The 20,961-nt window shown below is 35.8% G+C and overlaps 1 protein-coding gene across 6 annotated transcripts in view; it reads right to left on the reverse strand.

The window, feature by feature from the left end:
• TRPM3 (transient receptor potential cation channel subfamily M member 3) overlaps nt 1–20,961 on the reverse strand; it is a 352,377-nt gene that overhangs the window by 115,403 nt on the left and 216,013 nt on the right. For all 6 annotated transcript variants that reach the window (XM_071730914.1, XM_071730915.1, XM_071730911.1 and 3 more), the window contains 4 exons: nt 11,453–11,532; nt 10,588–10,792; nt 4,160–4,373; nt 1,268–1,392 (listed from right to left, as the gene is read on the reverse strand). In XM_071730914.1, coding sequence (XP_071587015.1) covers nt 1,268–1,392; nt 4,160–4,373; nt 10,588–10,792; nt 11,453–11,532 — 624 coding nt within the window. The remainder of the gene's footprint in view (nt 1–1,267; nt 1,393–4,159; nt 4,374–10,587; nt 10,793–11,452; nt 11,533–20,961) is intronic.

Raw genomic sequence — 20,961 nt, forward strand, 5'->3', positions numbered from 1 at the left:
CAGGAATAACAGTGTCCAAAATTCACAACTAATTTGATGTCCTTTTTTTGCCTTCTTTCTTTTGCAATGCTTTTAGAACTCTATGCATAGGCAGTAAAGACTGGTTATTTGAAATGGGTATGTACATTATAGTCTAACATGAAGCATCTCATCTTTGTCATTATCTGTTTCTGCTTGTTACCTTCTGCACTGGATCTCAGAAAAGCTCATTAGTGACTCAGAAATACTGATGCAGACTCCCATCCTGATTATTTGCATATACTAGTAATCCTGTTATTCAAGCAGTGGTGGTATTAGTGTACAAAACCCCATGCTAATACAATTCTCCCTGATAGATATACTTTAATGGTGAAGTGCAATGAATTCCAGTTTGCTCAGTTTCTTCATACTCATTGTAATTCCTTCTGACCTAACTGGTAACTGAATCTTCGTTGCCTTTCCTCCTTGCTAATGGACAAATACACAGAGAAGAATGGTTAAAAGTAACGTAGAGAACAAAAACATTTGTTATGCAGAATGAAGACTATAGGGCTTCTCCATAGGTCAGCCTCTAGTTCTAAGGCAGGCCAGAGAATGGTCTGGGAACGACTCAGAGGTGAGGAAAAATAAGGGCTCAGAACAGCCTCAGGTAACATATAACCAGTATAAGTAAACTATTAATTATTGTTATTGGTTATTATTATTATTATTATTATTATTATTACTACTATTAAAAATGGGAGCTTAGTCTTTCTTACTATCAGTATAGGTTCAAGAATAATGACTATGAGAAAAATCAACTGCGTTTCAGAGGTGAAAGAAGTAATGGTTCTCTGACATCTGATATAAAACTCTTCACAATTGCAGTAATTAAAAATATAGAGGATGGAAAATATTATAAGGGAAACAGTGTGCAATTCTGAATTTAGCCATAGTTAAATGAATTTAATATAATATAGTTTCAAAATAATCACACTTCAAACTTTGCAAATGGTTTTAGGCACTCCACAGAGCTCACACTGTTCTAAGGATGAAGCTTTAATATATTTTCAAGAATAGCATTTAATGAAATTTCTTTATAATTTCTCTTTAAAGAAGGGACAGTGTAGGAATTTTTATGTCAAAACTGCTATCAACTGTAATCGAAGCCAGTGTATGCATTGATTTTCTGTTGCAGACATTAATTTTATGAGGAATCATTAAGTGAGGGATAGTGAGGAAAAGAAAGAATAGCTGTAAGATTTATATATATTGGAGGTGATATTGGAGGTGATCAAATAGGGCTTACATCTTTGCCAACCAGATCCTCTTGATTTTCCACAATCCCCCAGGGAGCTATACCAATAGTGCAGATCTTCCCTCGAGATTTTGAGGCATGATCTTTCAGTGCATCTCCAACATGCCGAATGACTCCTGGGGAAGAAATAAAAAAATAAAAAAAAGAAATTCATAAGAACGTAATTTTTATTCATTATCGTACAGTTTTCATAGAGAATTCTGTTTTAGGAAACACTTGTGCATACACTTATTAAAAAGTAAACCTATGAATATATTCCCTCTGATTATTGTTACAGTAATACTGTAAGTCCATTTTATCAAATCTTAAAAAAAATATAAAAATGAAATAGCCAGAAAGAAATTACACAACTCTAGAAATAGGAATGGAAATGTAACTGTTTGTAACTTGTTTATCTGCATGTATCCACAAATATATGTGCATGCAAACATTTGTATCCTCCCCAAGCAGAGAAAGAAGCACAGGAACTCAAACAGCCCTGGGGTCACCACTGGTGACTGTCTGGTGACTGGATTTAAATGCGTTGACTACAACTCTCTGGGCCCGGTCATAGAGCCAGCTTTTAACCTAACAAACAGTGTCCATGCCTATGCCATGAGCTGTCAGCTTCTCTAAGAGAAGGCTGTGGGAGACAGTGTCAAAGACTTTACTAAAGTCCAGGTAGACAACGTCCATAGCTTTCCCCTCATCCACTAGGTGGGTCACCAGGAATGACAACAGTCACACAATAGGTGTGATTTTAGCCATAGCTTTTTCTGCACCATAAATGAACAATGTAAGAAACACCCAACAGCCTAACAAATTCTCAACCTAACAAAGTCCTCAAGTCTAATTTCCTTCCTTTGGTGGAAAAACAAAACCAAAGTCCTGTACCTGCAATCACCTGTGAATTAAGTTACGAAGCAGCAACCCAAAGGATTCAAAATAGAAAATCTGTCCAGACCAAATTGTACAATCTGGTGGTCCAGACCACAAAAACTGCTATTTAGAATAATCAACTTTTGGCATGACATGAATTTTCAGAACAACTTTCTTAATTCATTTAACAGTCACAGTTATAGCCAGATCTGCATCTTCCTTGTCACATAAGTGGTTCTCAGTCCAAGAGAAGTATTTCAAAATATTTCAATTATTTCAAGTTCTTCTCAAGTGAAATCTGATTTAACAATTAATCTTCAACACAACAAACTACACTCATAAATTCTGAAGTTGTAAAATTTCACATTGAGGTGGAACACTTACACTTCACCTGTACAGTTTGAAAACCTAACCCTAAAGAAATCAACTGCATTGCTTCAGAAATAAAAAAATAAACAGCTATGAGGGGTAGCTGATAATGCAAAACAGCTTCTGGAAATATGTTTTTAAAATAACACACAGCAACTTGAACTTCATTGTTTTTTCTAGGAAACTTTTCAGTAGAGGAAAAAAATAATCCTTTCCAACAGTGATTGTGTGGGCTTGTATCATTCGTTATGTTTTTGTGTTTGCAACTATGATGATTTGGGGAACTGTATGAAACAGCTGTGCATTTGCCAAATGTATATGTTGTAATCAGTCATTTTTACAAAATTTCTGTAGTCTGATTTCTATAATTTCTGTGATTATCCTCTGCAAGGAGTGGACAGCCTCTACAGTTTTTAACACATTTCTTTATCTGTCTTTGCCATTGTCAGTGCAAGAGTAACTGGCTACTAATGTTAACTATTCACCAGAGAGAATAGGTCAACATTTTCTTTCTTGTTTTGCAGAGATGTGGAGGATATTACATACCTTTGAGTCAGTCTATCCATCTGTCTAACACTCCAGAAGCTATGCCTGTTCTTTGCTACATTTTTATTGCTGCTGTGATAAAACTGAATATTGTTTATTTATTGATGCACTCTGGAAACTAAAAAGTCCAAGACTCCTATTATCATCCATATTCAAATACGTAGGAGTTGATAGAGAATGCACTAAAATTAATGCATGATAGAGTGATTACGATGTTTTCCATGCATGTTCAGAGGATATGCTCTGTGGGATTATGAAAGTAACAAATTATAGCTTTGTTACTGCAGCAAACAAGAATGACAAGTATATGTTCTACCTCAAAACTTTTAGTATTTATTTCTAGCAAAACTCTCTGACTTTTCCCTGGCTCTCACCTCCTTTCTGCCTCCTTGTGGGAGGGTAACTGGGAAGTCACTTCCAAACCCTTTTTATCTGGCAACTATGTTTTGCAGCTTATTCCCAAAACCTACATGCTATTTCACAGGGGAAGCTGATATCTTGAGTTACTTGGACACGCATATGGTATGTTACAGATGTTCTTAATTTTGAATAGATATGGCAATGTTATTACTCTAGCTGCAGGGGTAATACAAAAAAATTAGGTCAAGCTGTCTACCAGAAAGGAAAAAATTATACTTATTCACAGTGAAGTTTTCCACTGTCTTGGCAGAACTGAATCTTTTTTCCTTTCATATTTCAGATCATCTTAGAATACAAAATAAAGATCTTTTTCTAGATTAAAATGGTTAAAATTTTATGTAACCTGTTTGACTTCTTTGGTTTCTGCTTAGCAGTCCCTCCCTGTAGCTTACGCTTGATCTTATAAAATCTTCACTGACAACATACTAATATAACTGCCTCACAGGCGGCTTTATTTTCAGCTCCCCAGTGTGCTTTTCATGGTTTAGCAAACCTTTTATTCCCTGGTAGCTGCCAGGCTGGTATGAACTTGGAATTTTCTTGTTTGCACATAGTGCAGAAAACACTGTTAAAATACAACATGTTAAAATACAACACTAAGAATGTCTTCTTAATCTCATCAGTCCTAATGTTTTACTGTGATGAAATCTCGTAGTTGCCACTGTGCTTTCATTTCAGTGTTGCTGTTACCTGTGTTCACTCCTCCAGTGAATATCCATGCTCCAGTTGTCATAGCAGCCTTGATGAGGCCTTTCCCAAAGACTTGCTTGAGTTTTGGCTGAAGTTCAAAATTCTGAAGACCCCCATGCACAGAGATAAGAAGTTTAGGGAGCTCAAGCTGCCACTCTTTGGTCATCAGATGCAGAAGAAGATCAGGCTTTGTGTCAAAAGACACACGTACATACTGCAGAAACAAGGGTAGAAGTGGAGAAAAAACAAAGATTGGCTCCCTTGTTTTCTGATACATATGATCAATGCTCAAAAGAAAATGCATTGAAAAAACACAACCTTTTTGACAAAACCACTAATTGCTAACTTGAAGATTTTTCAGAAGTTAGAAAACTGGGAATAAAGGAACACTTACAATTCACAGGCTGGACAAATTTCCTTTATTTGGGAAATCAAATCATTATTTGTTTCATTATGCTTAGCAATGCATGAAAGATAATTTGTTTTAACTCATGGATGCAATAATTAGAGCAAAAATTTAAATCATCTGACAAAGATAACTTAGGTAGTCAGAGTCACAACTGTGCCTACACTTGCATCTTATTTTCAAATAAACAAGATGATACTCTCATAAGGAAGGAAATAACAGAAACTAGCTCGATTGTTCCAGCACACATAAATATAAACTAAGCAAAACTACTAAACAGGTACTTTTCAGATGAACAAATCCTAGTGTATGGTTTACAGGATGATTTCTATAGATTCATGAATTTACCTAACCAGGCACAAGACCCTAAAAGTGCTTTGAAACACATTTACACATTTCCAGTTCGTGGCTTTTCTGTGCCACATCTGCAGCATTTTGCCCCAAGGGAGATCATGCCCATCTGTGTGTGCTCAGAGATAACAACTGCCTTCAAAATTTCTACAGCATTTCCATGTCTCACACATACCCGATTCTCCTGACAAGCCTTTATCTCTGGGCTATTTCTCCTGCTTTTTCTGCTGATGATGTATGAAGGGTTTCACAAAGCCTGTGACAGGGCAGATGATAATTTTGATTGTGGCTGCATAGCAGAAAGGGGCCATAAAAGGATAAATTTCTTTCTAAACCTGGTTAAGACCCGGAAGAAGCCTCTTAACTGAATAAAATAGGTTATAGAGAGTCACTCATCTATCAAAATTGTGATTGACCCAATACATACAGAGTTACTTCAGTAGTATTTTGCTTAATGGGTTGTCAGCACAGCCATCAGGTATATAACACAGGTACCTTTGCTTTCAGCCTGAAGAATGCCTCGTTCTAATGTACTGTAACATGCCAGGTAGTGTGATATCTACATTTCTTATCTAGACATTTTGTCCTTTTTTAACTCTCTTGCCAAAAGATTGTTCTTTTAAAATAAATTTTATGACAGTAAAACAAATTCCTTTCTAGCTGAGTAAGAATTAAGGGCCTGACTTTTCCCAGAAGAGACTGCTAGTAGACAGATTTCTTTGCAAGAATGGGTTGTCACACAGTGAACAACCATTCTTAACATTTCTGTAAGCAAAAAGTCACTGGGCAGCAAGGGAGGCAGAGCCAAGCGGAAGGCTGAGCAAGAGTCTGAGAATGCATGGTCAGTAACATTCTCTGCAGCAGTCGGACAAAATCATAAGAGTCAACTGACCAAGAACATCCAATATTGTCACGTCTAGCAAGGGCATTATGTACCCTTGAGTTTATATATATACAAACCGCATCCTCAATTTTACCCATTCTATTTTCTGCATGGAAGTTTAGAAAATCTTGCACTGAACTTGAACACACTGACCAGATGGTGATGCTAATAATTTTGATTAGAATTTGAAGGCTCTCAAAGTGATAACACACCAGAGGGGTTGTAAGGAGACTAATCCTTATTCCCTTTGCTCTGTCCTTAAGGAGAACTGATACTGCAGAGGGCAATACCTTGCTAACACTGCAGGCATTAATAGGCAGATGACATTGCAAGGTGCCTATCTTACAAGTAGACCCCCCTTCATGTAAAGGGGGTCTACATGAAATGTCTGATGGTCAAACTATGGAGATTCTGTTCTGGGGACACTGGTACCTACTCTATTTTATGTGGCTGAGTTAAAAAAAAACCCTCACTAAAGTATAACATCTAGAAGAATCGAATATTAAAAAGTCTGTCTGAGAAACTGTTTATGTACAACATGTGATATGTCTTTATGTGGTATTCTTTCATCTCTCCAGGAACTGTAGGAAAGACTAAGCTTATGGGACTGAACTAAACTATATTTATTCTACAACTACAAACTTATGTTAGCCTTTTTTTGTTGGTGCATTTTTAATGTATTATTTGAATGAATATTGAATGCATTATTGGAATGCATTCAATGAGGAGGAATGTATTTAATTCATTAAAGATTTTCAAACAGCCACTTTCAATCTAACCTTGAAAAATCACAATAAAAGAAATTTCAGTTCTGTGAGGACCAGTTCTTTAAAAAAGGCTGATATGAAATCCACGCATGCCAGCTAATGAAAAAATGGAAAGGCGGATATTAGGTTTAAAAAGTTTTTACTTTAATCATCAGTTCAGGGCAAAATGCATCACAGCAAGACTGTCTTAAGTGCTCCACTAAGGACCAGAATCTGTTTTGAAACTTTTCAGAACATTATTCATAACTGGAGTAATTAAACTACTTACAGTAGTTTAATAATTACTCTCAGACAATTAATTGACTTAAGGCAATTAATTGTCAGCATATAGTTATATGAACTCATTCATATATTTAATAAACTACAAAGAGCTGACTGATACAAGTAGATCACATCTTATTATTATTTTTAAGCCAATATTTTATAGAAAAAGCTGTTAATAAAGTTTATGTATTTCCACACCCCTCTCAAATCTTTTACAGTTGTCAAAATAGAAAATCTGCTCTAGAAACAATGAAAATGTGAAAAGTGAAATTTTTAAATGTGTTTCTTCAGCATTAATGGATAAGCCACTAGTAAAGAAAAACAGATAGAGATCTAAAAGCAATGTTATTGGAGGATGATCTATGGTTACGTGAATACTGAAAGAAAAGCCTCTTTATCTTGTCCATCAATGTTATCAAATCTTGACTATATGCTTCTATATAGTTTACTCTACCTTCAGCTGTTCACGTTATTTATGCAGCCACATTGAAGATACTTTAACAACTTTGTAGCATTAACAAAATCCATGTTAGAGAATTTGTGTTTTGTGGTTGTGGAAATGAAATTAATGGCACAGTCAGTTCTATTGGCAATATGTAAACCCACACTGTCCTGTCTATTTTGTTCCGGGTCCATATGTTCTAATATTATTCCAGTGTATAATTTTCACAGCTAAAAATGCCATTGTTTATTTCTGGTGGTAACCGATATAGTATTGTATTTTGGAGCTTGCAAAGAATACATATATTTGCTACCAAATTTCTGTAGGTATATTATTAAAATCTAATTCTATTACTACCACTCTGCCAGTCTTAGACACCTTAATCTGTTCCGTTAAGAACTATCAGTTTCTCAATTATTAATTCGATGTTAGATTTTCCATTAATAAACCCTCATTCCTTGTAGCCTGATTCAGGAAAAAGTACCAATTTCACAGTAAAGTCCAAGATAACACTCGTCAGTTCTTTGTTTCCCTTGCTTAATGATTGTCATGGGCATACAATTCAGGAAATAAAGTAAGGTAAAAGTTGTGCAATGTATGCCAAATTCTTTCCTCGATACTGGTCAGCTTACTAAATCTTGCTGCTTTATAGGGTTATTCTATTAGCCAGTAGGCATGATAGTAATCTACCATGATGGTCAGCAAAAGTCAGCTTCTATGCTGTAGTGATATTTGATATCCAGTAGCTAGAAAACAACTAAGTGGCACATTTGCAGAAAAGAACAAATGTTCATTTATCATGTTTTCTCTCTTCTCTTTCTATCTCCCTGTCCCTGTTAATGTTCCAGCATCTACAACTTGGGGTCTGAAAAAATACTGTCTGAACAAGAATGCTTCCAAAGATTTTTATAAATTTATTCCCTTTTCCAAGCACTATTTGCCAAGATAATTTAAATCCTTTTTTCTCTCCCCTTTAAAACCAGTTGGTTGCTTTGACTAGGGAAACCCTTGGCTGCAAGAGAAAGCTTTAGACTTTGTAAGTTTTATTTACTATGAGAAAGTCCTTGTATCTAGTAGATTCAGAGACATGAGTTTCATTATTTCTATTAATAAAACTACAATAAATAGCTAGGCAGCTCTTTGACTATAATCTACCCTAAAATAATGTTTGGAGCTGGAGATATGACCATAAGGATACCGTCCTACTCTTCTCAGTGACAAACATGCCGTACTATAATATAGCTCTAAATTTTGTTTCCCTTTTCCAAAAACTGCAAACTTAATGATTAGGCAAACCTCCTTATTGCTCTTTTGGTCACATGCAAGATGCTTTTCTCAATGGTGGTAACCAAGGCAGAACACCCATTAAAAAGATATTTAATGAACTGTTAGTCAGATGACTGAATTTCTGAAGCTTTTATAAATTTATTTAGTTCAAGAAGAATTTGTTTGTTCCCACATTCGCAGTGGGGTTTAATAACTATGAATATAAGGCAGACACAATTATCTTCCTGATTCTAGAACTTTCAAAATGAATTCAGATTTTTTTGCACCAATATCTTTTGTCTGTATTCATTCCTAAGTTTTACCTTTTTATTTAGGCCTCTCAGATTTTTAATCCCCTCATCTTTTTTTTTTTTTCTCTTTTTTCCCTTGCCTTTATTTTTTCTTTTTTTAATTTTCTTTTTTACTTTTTTTCCTTTTCCTTTTTCTTTTTCTTTTTTTTTTTTCTACCCTAAATTCATTATAGTTTCATTCTTGCCTGACCTCTGTGAAATTTCTCTTTTATTCATGCTGACTTCTAATTTTTCTCCAGTTTCACTTCAAGTATATTTGAAGACATAGCATATACCTTCAAGCATTTCCTGTTCTCTTGCAGCACTGTGACAGGACATCAAAATCTCAACAAAGACCAAAAATCTTCTAGAGAAATTGGTATCCACAACTTCCCTAAACCCTTCATAATTTTTTGGCTACCTAAGACTACTTTGTCTGGGCAGGACAGTTTACTGCTTTATAGTGGTCTTCACTCAAAAAGTTCTTTCCCATAAACACACGTTGAATGCAAAGTATCCATACATGGTTAATGGCATGATGGTTACTGTATCTCTGAAGGTTTCTCAGCTTTGGTGGAAAACATTCTGTTTTGTTCCCACTCCATGTGAAGTTACCAATAGCACAGTTTGGTTCCTTTCAGTACTGAGAGAGGTGTAAATTTATTCACACTACACAAATGTTATTTACTGAATCTGATTCTCTCACTAAAAAAAGGTTTTGCAGATTTCTGGGTTACTGGTTATCAACTGAACATAAGGTTTTGATGACAATCTCAGACAAATGACCTAATTTTCCCATGCACCTATGTGAACAGAAGCATTCACTAAAGTAATCATTTCATCTCGAGCACCTATGTATCCACCTAGGGAAACTATCTCTTCCTATCATAGTATCCGAGCTCTTAAATACCACGGCAAATCTGAGACCTGTTGGGAAGAATTCAGGCAAAGAAGATCGGGTTTCTGGGCAGATTATTCTGCAGAGTACCCAGGGATTCTGATACTGCCCTCACTGCCTAAAGCAGTGTTGTGGCCAGGGTATGTTAGGTACACGCTCATCTTTCATTCCCAAAGTCCCAGCTATCACAGTTTAGATAGAGCAAGAGAGATTCTGCCTTTCATGTAATGACACATAAGAAGAAATACAGTCATGGGTTAGCGTGGGTGCTGCAAACATTTCTCCAGCTTAGTGAATCAATGCCTTCAGATTAATTTACTTTGGTATTGTTTCATAGATCTGTATTATTCTAAAGTAACTTGCTGACAGAAATCTGTGGCAGAATAGGAATTTCCCAGTTTAGAAAGAATAGTTAGTCTAATTAGCTTAGACAATTACTAGGTCATCTTTTCATTGAAACATGAACTAATAAGCCTAACTACTTTGCCTCTGATACATACCTGGAGGAATACCAAAAGCATTTTGGTATATTTCAAATTTTTCAGCCTTGCAGACACACACAGAAATAGGAAACCACAGTTGAATCCTAAAGTTATTTGGTAAAAGAGGGATGTAAAGCCTTCGGAAGGAAATCAAGGTATCAGCATATGAGCATGCCTTCCGTTTTCATAAAGGTAGCCCCTCGTATGCTGGACTCCAGCTTTTACCCTTAATTCTATTTACCAATTCTTTGGTGCATGAAACACAAAAACATATCATACAGTCTTACACCAAATAATACTATAAAATGAAGATAAGATTATTTGTGAATGGCATTTTTCGCCCTAGAAACATTATTTATCTAAGATAAAAACATTTTACCATGGCTTTATTGGAGTGTCCTCCTCCTTGGAACTCAATGGTTCCAAAAGCGTCCGTAGGGCTGAGCTGGGTGTGCTTGTTGATGGACCACTTCTCCGACTGGATGTCATTGCGAGTAAGCCTGCTTTCATTTTTCTCATTTTGAATAACAGAGATGCTTGGAGGCAGTCCAACATGTTGACCTATTAGACGCCCACAGCAACACCTGTGACATTAAACAAAGAGAAAACTTGAGTCACGTGCATGAACTGAAAAAATGTGCAGGGAAACAAACTATCTTAAATGGCCTACAAATCTTCAAGAGATACCCCTTTTCAACTCTGCTAATCACTTTCCTGCTATCTGGGGCCTCTAATTGTGGAACTGACATGATACACATATTAACCTTTCTTTCTATCATCTTGTTTACTCCGGACTCTTATATTTTTTTTAAATCCAGCATTTGTTCTAAAAATGTACAAAATTAAGTTACAGAACATTTCCCCCTGTCTTCAGATGATACCAGGCCAGAGAATTAGCTTTTGCATGGACTAGCATGTATTATAAGTTGGTAGTTCAGAGCAATTATTTTGACCGTGTGTCATGCATCGAATTCAAGGCACTGAATATTGAACAAAGAAGATAAGAAAATTAAACATAGATACCAATCAGCCCTTGAATTATCTTTTGTTTAAGAAGAAATACATTTCAATATGTAAACAAATAGTGCTCACAGGAATACATCCCCCCACATGTAATTCAACTACCTTCTGATCAAAAAAGTAATTAGAAACTCTTTATATCCATATACATATGTATGCACACATATATGTAAACATTCTTTTGTAACTGATTTTCACTTTCCATACAAGCAACATGAAATTACCTGTGGGGGTCTTTGGTGCTGGGTATGACATGAACACATTCTCTCTTGTAAAATGCTCTTTCAATCCATGATTTCTGTGCCTAAAAAAGAGAAAGGAAATGCTGTGAGCTCTGTTTTTTAAACACTACTTATAGTAAGGCTAAAGAGCAACTTCTGACATAAAAGGAAACTTCAGTGACTTTGCAGATCCGCAATATTGCTTCTGAACACAGAAACGTTTTCCATTAGAACTGTGGTTTCCCTCTAGAGCTAAGCGCCAACAAAATCTTAAGATTGTATCATATTCACTGGTTAGATGACTTTGATGTTGCCATTCTCATAGCAGGAATCACTGGAAAATAATTATTTCAAACTTTAAAGCTTTCTGCATAGTAGAAGAAAATCATACCTGTATATTAAAAACACTGAAAAAAAAAATCTATTTCTCTTTTAGGGATGTGTGAGGTCTACTTAAAAAAAAAATTCAGAAACTAGAAAACAAATATTACAAACTTATCACAATTATAACAAGCTTATAGCATCATGATTCCAATGTTATAATTTATAGAAGTATGGAGAGTGCTGTTGAACAGGAAGCCAGAAATTATAGTTCCATAAACAGATAACTCAATGAAAAAAAAGGGGATCTGTTTCTGAAATGAGACACTAAAAACTATAAGATACAGTTGACTGAGTGAAGTGAAGGTGTTCCAAGTTCATAACGCTCAAGATCTTCCCCCACATATTGGCAGGAAAGTAAGTAATTTCCCACAGCATAATCTTAATTCTCTGGTACATGGGAGATCTTTTTTAAAACAAAGACAGATTAATAGGCAAGAAAAACAAACAAAGAACAACCTAAAGGACAAGAGACTTTCACAGTTCTGAAATATTTCCTTTTAACTATCTTGACAGTCCTGACCCCATATAATATGAATTCTGGCAAGCTTTCTAAAAGATTCCTCCGGATAGAATTATTAAGTTTAATACAGAAATCCATTGAAATTCTCCTTTAAAAATTATTTTCAAACAGATAAATTTCAAGAAAAGTATTAAATAATAAAGATCCCTATTTTATTGCACAGCGTAAACAGAACTACGGAGTATGAACTATAACAAAGTTATTAAAAAATTAAGTAATGAGAAATGATCTTTGGATAATTTAAAGGAAATCTGCGCATATATAAAATTGCCCTGTTAACATTACTTAGGTAACTAATGTTACCTTTTATTAAATAAAGTTAGAGAATAAACTACCTTATTTGTCTACTATTACTATTTTCATGCATGCTGGTTTTCACATTTAAACCTAGAAACCCGTTTGGGATCATACCCTCTGGGATTTGAGAGAGTGTGGACTGTGGAAACTTCATGGAGTCTATGATTGTCACTAGTAAAAACTATTAAGTACCATAAGATTTTCTAGTTACACTCATTACTTATCACTCAGTACATAAACAGTTATTCTTTTGGATTTTTCACAGAAGGTAATCCCTTACTGAACCTAGTTGTGACTCATATTACAGAACAACATTTCATCTTTGCTCTACTTGCAATTTTTATTTGAAAAAACTGGTGGACTTCATATTTTGTAGGAATGGATATGGACTTTTATGATCAGGAAAAAGAAAGGTCTACTCTATGTACAACTTTAAATAGAACTGATTTGAATGTTCTTCCTTACTGTAGCAAACAGGAAGTTAATATATTATAGAATGTGAGGCAAGTTTTGTCTCATTTTTAGGTGAAGGCCAGTTCTGACAAAATGGAAGAAAAAATAAATTACTTTACATAGGAGAGATTGCTTTGAGGTTATTACAACTCTTCTTACAACCCTATGACGTAGGTAATAGTAACAATCATCATCATCATCACAATACTGTATACAGTACAGTCACATCAGCATAGAAGTCGAGTGGATCATGGAGTAATTTCTCAAGTAATTTAGTAGTTTTTTACAGCAAAAAAAAGCTTTAATTAAAATAAGTAAATAAACAAACATCACAAGCTTCAGGTGTCCCTCCTACTGCAGAAGTTTTAAAGCTAAACGATGTGGGAAAATTAGGGCATTTGAGATTGCATACTTTACTGTATGGGCCACATACTCTTGAAATTTACCCCCCTTCAGTCTCCAAGAGTACTCAAGGTTTCTCTATTGCCTTAAGAAGGAAGGCACACAGTGACAAGAAACTGCAGATTCATGAATCCCCTTTGCTCTTTATTTATATACAGTAACCTTTTGACAAAAAAGGAACACTACAATTTTATTTTTATGATTCTTTGTTTTAATACTATATACATGGCTTTACCTTCTCTAGAAATCATTAAAGGCTTTTCTAAGCTTCCTGGCATCCAAAACCAGCTCCTGCAGCAGAGCTCACCTGGCACATTCTTAACATTCATATTGCCAAGATTCCCTAAGTATATCCTTTATTAAATCCCATAAATTTTGCATAGTTCTCTGAAAACAATTTACCTTAACCATTTTAATTACTACATAGACCAAATGTATCTTTTCTAAAGATGGCCAATAATTCAAGTTCTTTAAGACTCAACATTAAACCCGAAAAATTGCCATAACAGGTATTTTACCAAAAACTTTTTTAAGTATACAAGCAGTCCTTCAAAAATAAATAAACTGACATTTAAAGTTGCCTTTGATACTCTTTATTTTATTTTTTACTGTCTTTGCAGCTTGAAAAGAGATCCAGCTATAATAATAATAATTACATTTGAATTTTCAACATTCATCTTCCTATGTTATAATGCAAAAATAATAGTCTGGCTTAAAAAGGTATTAATTTACATCAGGAAGAAAGACTTCCCAGCTTTTAGCTCTCAAATAATATACTATCCCACCTAACAGGGTCAAAAAGCCAAAATTCATGATTTATTTATTTCAGAATTGCTTGTCCTTCCAAAATAAAAAGAACCTCTTTTTACTGCCCTACACCAGTTATCTCTCTGTGACAGAGATCATTTGCAATAAAATACAGGGTTCAGACATACAATAAATCATGTAACTTGCCACAACAGCTTTATATAAAAATTAGAATAAGCTGAGGAAATCAACACATTAATAACAAGAGTCTGCTTTGAACTTCTGCTTATAGTGTGAATTAATAAAGTAATTAAAAAATTTAGCAAATATCACAACACATTTTCAGGAATATTAGGGCAAAAAGCTTATCTTCCTTTCTCTTATTGCTAAAATGCTCCTTCAGTATTAATTCATAAAGACAATTTGAAAACTCCAAGTACATGACATAACCATGTTTAGATTTAGTTTGCTAGTAGCTTAGATCTCTCTCTTTGTTGATCTAGCTTTGAAATCCCACCGAGAACACTTTTTCCTCCCTCCTCTTTACCTGAGCATCAAACTTAGTGTTTTAGTCTGTCCCGGAGCAAACTCTGCTGTCCACGTTTCCCTGCTGCTGGTCATCGCTAATAACGCGTTTGCGACCGCCCCCTGAACAAGCTTCTTGGTCTGTCCATGGCACAGAGATGTGAGATCAAGTGAGGCCCCTGCACCCATTAGTTGTTTGGAATGTGCTGCAGTGGGATTAGCCTCGTTAAGGGTTCAGTGGACACTCACCCGCAGCCCCAAAGCACCGCTCGGTTTGAACATCTAATCTGACGCCAAAAGAAAAAAAAAAATAAAAAATCCCCTGGGAGCTTGGCTTTAACAGGCAAAAGCCCTGAAGTGCTTTATTCCTCCCCTCTTCTTTCCCCCTTAGACAGCGAGCTTGTGGAAGTGTGATAAGGTGTTCTGAGTTCTTAAGTTCAACCCATGAAAACAAATCCTTCAAAAGAAACAGTGTACTAAGCTGAAAAGAACCTGTGCACACAAGGGAGATTGTTAATCTCTGAAGAATGAAACCAGTGTGCTTACTGGGTAACTGTGAGAAGTCCATACACAGTTGAAATATATTTCAATTAATTAACAATGGTATTTTTCCAACTAAGCTGGGTTTTGTCACTGTTTCTCACCACAGTTGCTGTACTGTACTGAATATAACTTTTCAGAAAGTCATAAACTTAAACCTTTCTTTTTAAGAGACAAGCAACTGCATTGTTTTCAGCATAAGTAAAAGTCAGTACCTTAACCAACTTGAATGTTTACAGACTTGGGGCCTATTTCTATACTGTACTCTCTTGGTATAAGCATTTAAGAATAACCTTTTCATATGAACAACACTTAGATTTTTTAGTACATAGCAGTTATGTGTGTTCAATTACTAACTTTTTAAAGAGAGTTTTACAAATATAAAATAATTTTACTCTCCCCTCCTCCCCTTCCCAAAATGGATAAATTCCTCTCTACTCCTACATATGCATACATATCTTCCTTGCCTTTTTAATAAATCTGCATCTAATGCATGGAAAGCATTCTGTTCACGCTTGGTACTGATGAATGCACAAGCACTTAGCTATTCTGAATGTACATTAGCTCTAATGGGCCCAGAAGGGGCAAGGCTGAGCATTATCTATAAACGTCTATAAACTTTGAATACCATTAGACTGGCTGTCTGCTAGGCTGGCTATTCAATAAGATTTGTCTTCTCTCTCTTGGTTCATTGAGTTTTCTGTGTGAAAAACAGTTTTCTGTATTTTGTATGTAATGTAGATATGAAGTAGGTATATATAACCACTTTATATGTGTATATATCCACACTATGTTCCAGCAAGATATGACCTGTGAGATTTCTCTGCTACATTGCTGAAAGCAAGAGAAACCTTGTGCACATCTTGTGAGATCACTTCAACACAGAGTGGGACCAAAGATGGTCTTGGTAAACAGTAAAAGTAGAGAAAGTTGCAGTGTCAAGAAGACAGCTAGTAAATAGCTCAGTAAGGTACCAAATCTTACTGGGGAGTCAGCAGGTAAGGCGTGCTTGCATTTTAAAAACCAGGGATTCTGGTTTTGTTGAGAGGTTGAAGAAAGATGGAGAAGAGGAAAAAAAAGATTTTACATGACTGAGGTAACTGGGTAAAAACCCAAATCTGACTTTGAAGTGAAACCAGTACTTGGACTTGAAAAGACTCTGGAGATTGTCCCTGTATCCAGGTTTCAGCTTGCAAAGTAACCTGGCACAGAAGCCACATCGTTTTTACTTAAGGAACAAACACATGGAACAAGAGTTTTACACATATGTGACCTTATGGCACTGTGAAGGATGTATTAAAGATAGGGACTTACACAGATTTGGTACATGCCACTGATGCTACAGGAAATGACAGCTGTATTTGCCAGAGTTAATTTAAATATGTGTTAATGTTATGACTCTCCAGCTATGAAGCTACCAGTGCCATAGCTACACCTGTATTTTAAGGAAAAATAGGAAAACAGTCAATAACCAGAGACAGCAGTTTTCTCAGTATGGTGCACCTGCAAAATAGTGTCTTCAGAGAACAAATACAAACATATATATATACTTTACATTTTCAACCCAGCTCACTGTTAATGAAATGAACTCTCAAGCAGCAGTTAGCAATAACTTCAGTACTGACTCCCTATAAAAGCACAAATATTAAAAATTAATCAAGTACATAATTTTTTTCATGAAGATAAATTCTAGCAGACTTTAACATTATGCAGCTGAGATACTTAGGAGCTAGCCTCTGAGTTTACATTATGTTCAAAAAGACAACTTTAGAAACCAGTCAGTTAGAACATCCTAACTAACCCTCTGCTTCCTAACTTTGTTTATCTCCAACAAGTAATCAGGATATAAGAAAGGCTTCACTGAGGCAGGAGAGGCATTGTTAAAAGCCTTTCTCTGCCTTGCAGTGGGGCAAAGCAGCTGGACAGGAAATGGATTATTACTGAAACAACTTACAGATAACATTTGTAGGAGCATCTGTTGACTGAGCTGGATCAGTGCTATTGCAGGCTGATGAGATTAATGTTCCTTAATCAAATGGGCACTTATGCAAATCCCACTGTCTTTGAGTAAAAACCCTGTTTCTGTAACTCCTGTAGCAAGATTAGTACAATGTACAAAGACTGTATGTACAATGCATGGCAATGCCTCAATATTACCTTAATAAATGTTGTGCTCAAGCCAAATTTCTATCCCCTCCCAGCATTGCCCAGTTATCACCATTATAAGCACTTTTATGACTTCCTTGAAGCTTTAAGAATGGATCTCTCTGGACATTAGGATAGAAGTTTTTAGACGGTTCAAAACTATTTCATTTTCTAACAGATGTTTATCACCAGTAACATCTTGATGCTGGCCATGAGGTCTTAACCCACTAGAGCTGTACTTCTGTACATTTTGTTCTTCTTCTAACTAACTTAACAAAACCCTTTGTCATCAGAGCTGTTCCAAGAACAATGTTGAATTGTCTTGAAAATAAATTTGTATTCAGAACAGAGTAGGAGGGCATAGAATGCAGTCTTTTGTGACTACAGTATGTTACAGAATGTATGTTAGAATATTTACCGAATGCAATTTTCATACTGTACTTAGAAGAGATAGAGTAATTTAAAAATAATTGGGAAATTATCAGTCATTAGTTGATGACTTTAAGCATTATATCTGACATTGTTCTGACTGCAAGGTAACAGAAATGAAAACGGTATGTCTCTGATAGTATTTCTATGCAAATTTCAACTTACACTTTACACATTTTCAAACCATTATACAGTCCAAGCATATGTGACCAGTTGCTATTATCCATGCTCTTGATAAACTAACTGGAAGGATTAGCAGGCATTTAAAAAAAGGATCAAAGAGAATGATTATATGAGAATTGATGTAGACATCCAGACTCTTACAGACCTCCTTAAGAATAATAGAAATGCAAGGGAAAAATTTTAAAGAAAAACACTTACTAAAATGGATTGTGTATTTCCTTCTTATGGGTACTGGTATATGAAGAGAAAAGTTAAACCTACTGACTCAGTTCATGATATTTCTTTACAGAAAATTTCACCAAATTTGCTGTGAGGTTAAAGTTTTTTAAAAAAGTAAATAAACCCTATTCTACCAAGGAAGCCATACTTGATCAGATAGTGTGCTCATCTAGCTCCCTAAATACATTGTAGAGGAAAGGAAAAACATGTAATATGTATATGTGCAGATGTGGCCCTCCACTGGCAGACAGAAGAGGCTTTGCCTTCACAGACCCTGGTCCTCTTGGGTGATTTCAACCACTCTAACACCTGCTGGAGGGATGACAGAGCAAGGCATCAGAAATCCAGGATGTTCCTGGAATGCATAGATGATAGCTTCCTCCTCCAAATGGTAGAGGAACCAACAAGAAAAGGTGATGTGCTGGACCTTGTTCTCACCAACAGGGAAGGACTGGTGACCAAAGTGATGCTCAGGATCATGAAGTGATCATGAAGCATCTGAATTTAAGATCCTCAGGGCATCTAGGAAGATGTATTCCAAACTTACAATACTGGACTTTAGGCATGCAGACTTTGATTGCTTCAGGGATCTGTTGGTCAAAGTACCATGGACCAAAGTCCTAGAGGGAAGGGGAGCCCAGGACAGCTGGTCAGTATTCAAGAATCACATTCTCTGTGTCCAAGTGTGCCCCTGTAGATATTAAAATTCCCTTCCAGCCATGAAAATTCTATGATTCTATATAGTGTATTTTCCAAGTAGTCTGTCATCTAGCAGCTATTTTCTGCTCATAGACTTCCTATGTTGCTGTTGTTTCCATGTGTTCTGTAACCCTCCATGTTCTGCTGATTTTATGCAAACTTTCAGCATTCTTAACATCCTCTCCCCGCTGCATTGGGAATCAGTTTCTCTTGTTTGCTTTGAGCGTGACTTTTCATACTTTCCAATGATGTTTAATACTGAAAGAGGCAGTGAATATTCAAGTCCAAACCATCATTTTCACACCAGTCATAGTTTTGCTTTGCTCTCATGTGTGGCTTTTGCTTTACTTATTAAAATATCTTCAACTCAACCCACAAGTTTTCTCACTTTCACTCTTCTGATTCTCTTCTCTCATTCTACCAGTGGGATGAGCATCTGGTTGGGGTTTACTTGCCTGGTGGGTTTAAACCATGACGTCAAGATACATTCTAAACTATTCTTTTCTTCCCCCAGATTAAGAATTTACCAAGTATTTCCTCACACAGAAATAATTTGTTACCTTTCCTTATCCTTACTGCCCTTCTCCAAACCTTATCCACTTAGTTTTCTCCTTCCTTTTGGGATGAATCAGGACAGAATCAGGACCAAAAGTGAACCACAGATTGATACTATGGCAAGTGGACATTCACTGTTTTGGTATCTATTCTTTTCCTAATGATTTCCATTTAAAAGTTATTTAGTTTTCTTGACCAACACTGCTAAGTGCTGTACTAATGCTTTCACAGAAGCATCTAGGACAACCCCAATATTTCAGTCCAGTGTTGCACAGAATCTATAATGCTATTTGTAAAGAACTGCTACATAATCAAGATGCTTTTGTCAGAATCGGATCTGACAGAACAACAACACACCTATATGAAGTTCTTATTTGTGTCAAATATAGCTTATCAAATCATAATGAAATGTATCACAGAAATCTATATGTGCACATATATAACTAGAAAGTTAAAATACATTGTTATATTCAGAAAGTTATGGCATCGAGCACTGGAAGACTATTTATCTTTTAAACCAGTAAATTTGTTTTTAGCTTCTGTAAGAGTGTAACAGTATTCCCAGCTCCTCTAATTAAGGAAAGAAAACAACCTTTATATTGACAGATCTCATTTCTCTCTAATAAAAAATTATGAGGATATCACATGTAGGAGTTTTGCACTGAATCTAATTTGCATCTGAACTACATTTTTAAATTGCTTATTCTACCCCACAAGTATATGACAGGTATAAAATTGTCTGCTCTTTTATCAGAGTGAGGTGGTTTGCTAGCCACAGTAAGATTGTTGAGTTGATAAAGCAATTTGAATTGTACATAACTGTATGAAAAGGGCTATAGGAATGGGGATTCCAGACATTCCCCAACTTAAACATTCAAATGGACCAACTTAATGTCACTGTTCACATTTCAGCTAATCTTCCAGCCCTGCAGCTCTTCACAAATCTTTCTTGAGCCCCTGTATAATTCAGCCTTATGGGCATCCTTTGCTAGAATGCCTTGGTTGAGGTCCTGGTTTCACCACCCTCCAACCTTCCTCCAGACAACATTTTTGAGAAGTAAAACAAGTGAAAAGCCACTTATAAAAGATGAAACATTACTGAACAGGTCTTTCATCTTCTCCCTCTTCTGCTGAGTCAAACTCATCATTTTGTCAAATGTAAAAGAAGAAGGGAAAAAGCCCTTAGCTGAAGAAGGGAAAAACTCAGTCTTCTCACTGAAACACACAGGAGATAAAACACCAGATAATTTTTCTTCTGGTCAGGGCAGCATCTTTTTCCTCCTCTGCATCCCTCTGTGCTTCTTCACTACCTCTTCCCTTCTCTTCTCCTGGATTCTTCTTGTACCTAGGTATCTTCTATGGGTCATTTTGTTTGAAAACAGCTTCATTCACCAAATGAAGGGCAAGCATGATG

The sequence above is a fragment of the Heliangelus exortis genome, chromosome Z (assembly GCF_036169615.1).
Source record: "Heliangelus exortis chromosome Z, bHelExo1.hap1, whole genome shotgun sequence".
NCBI classification, from domain to species: Eukaryota; Metazoa; Chordata; class Aves; order Apodiformes; family Trochilidae; genus Heliangelus; species Heliangelus exortis.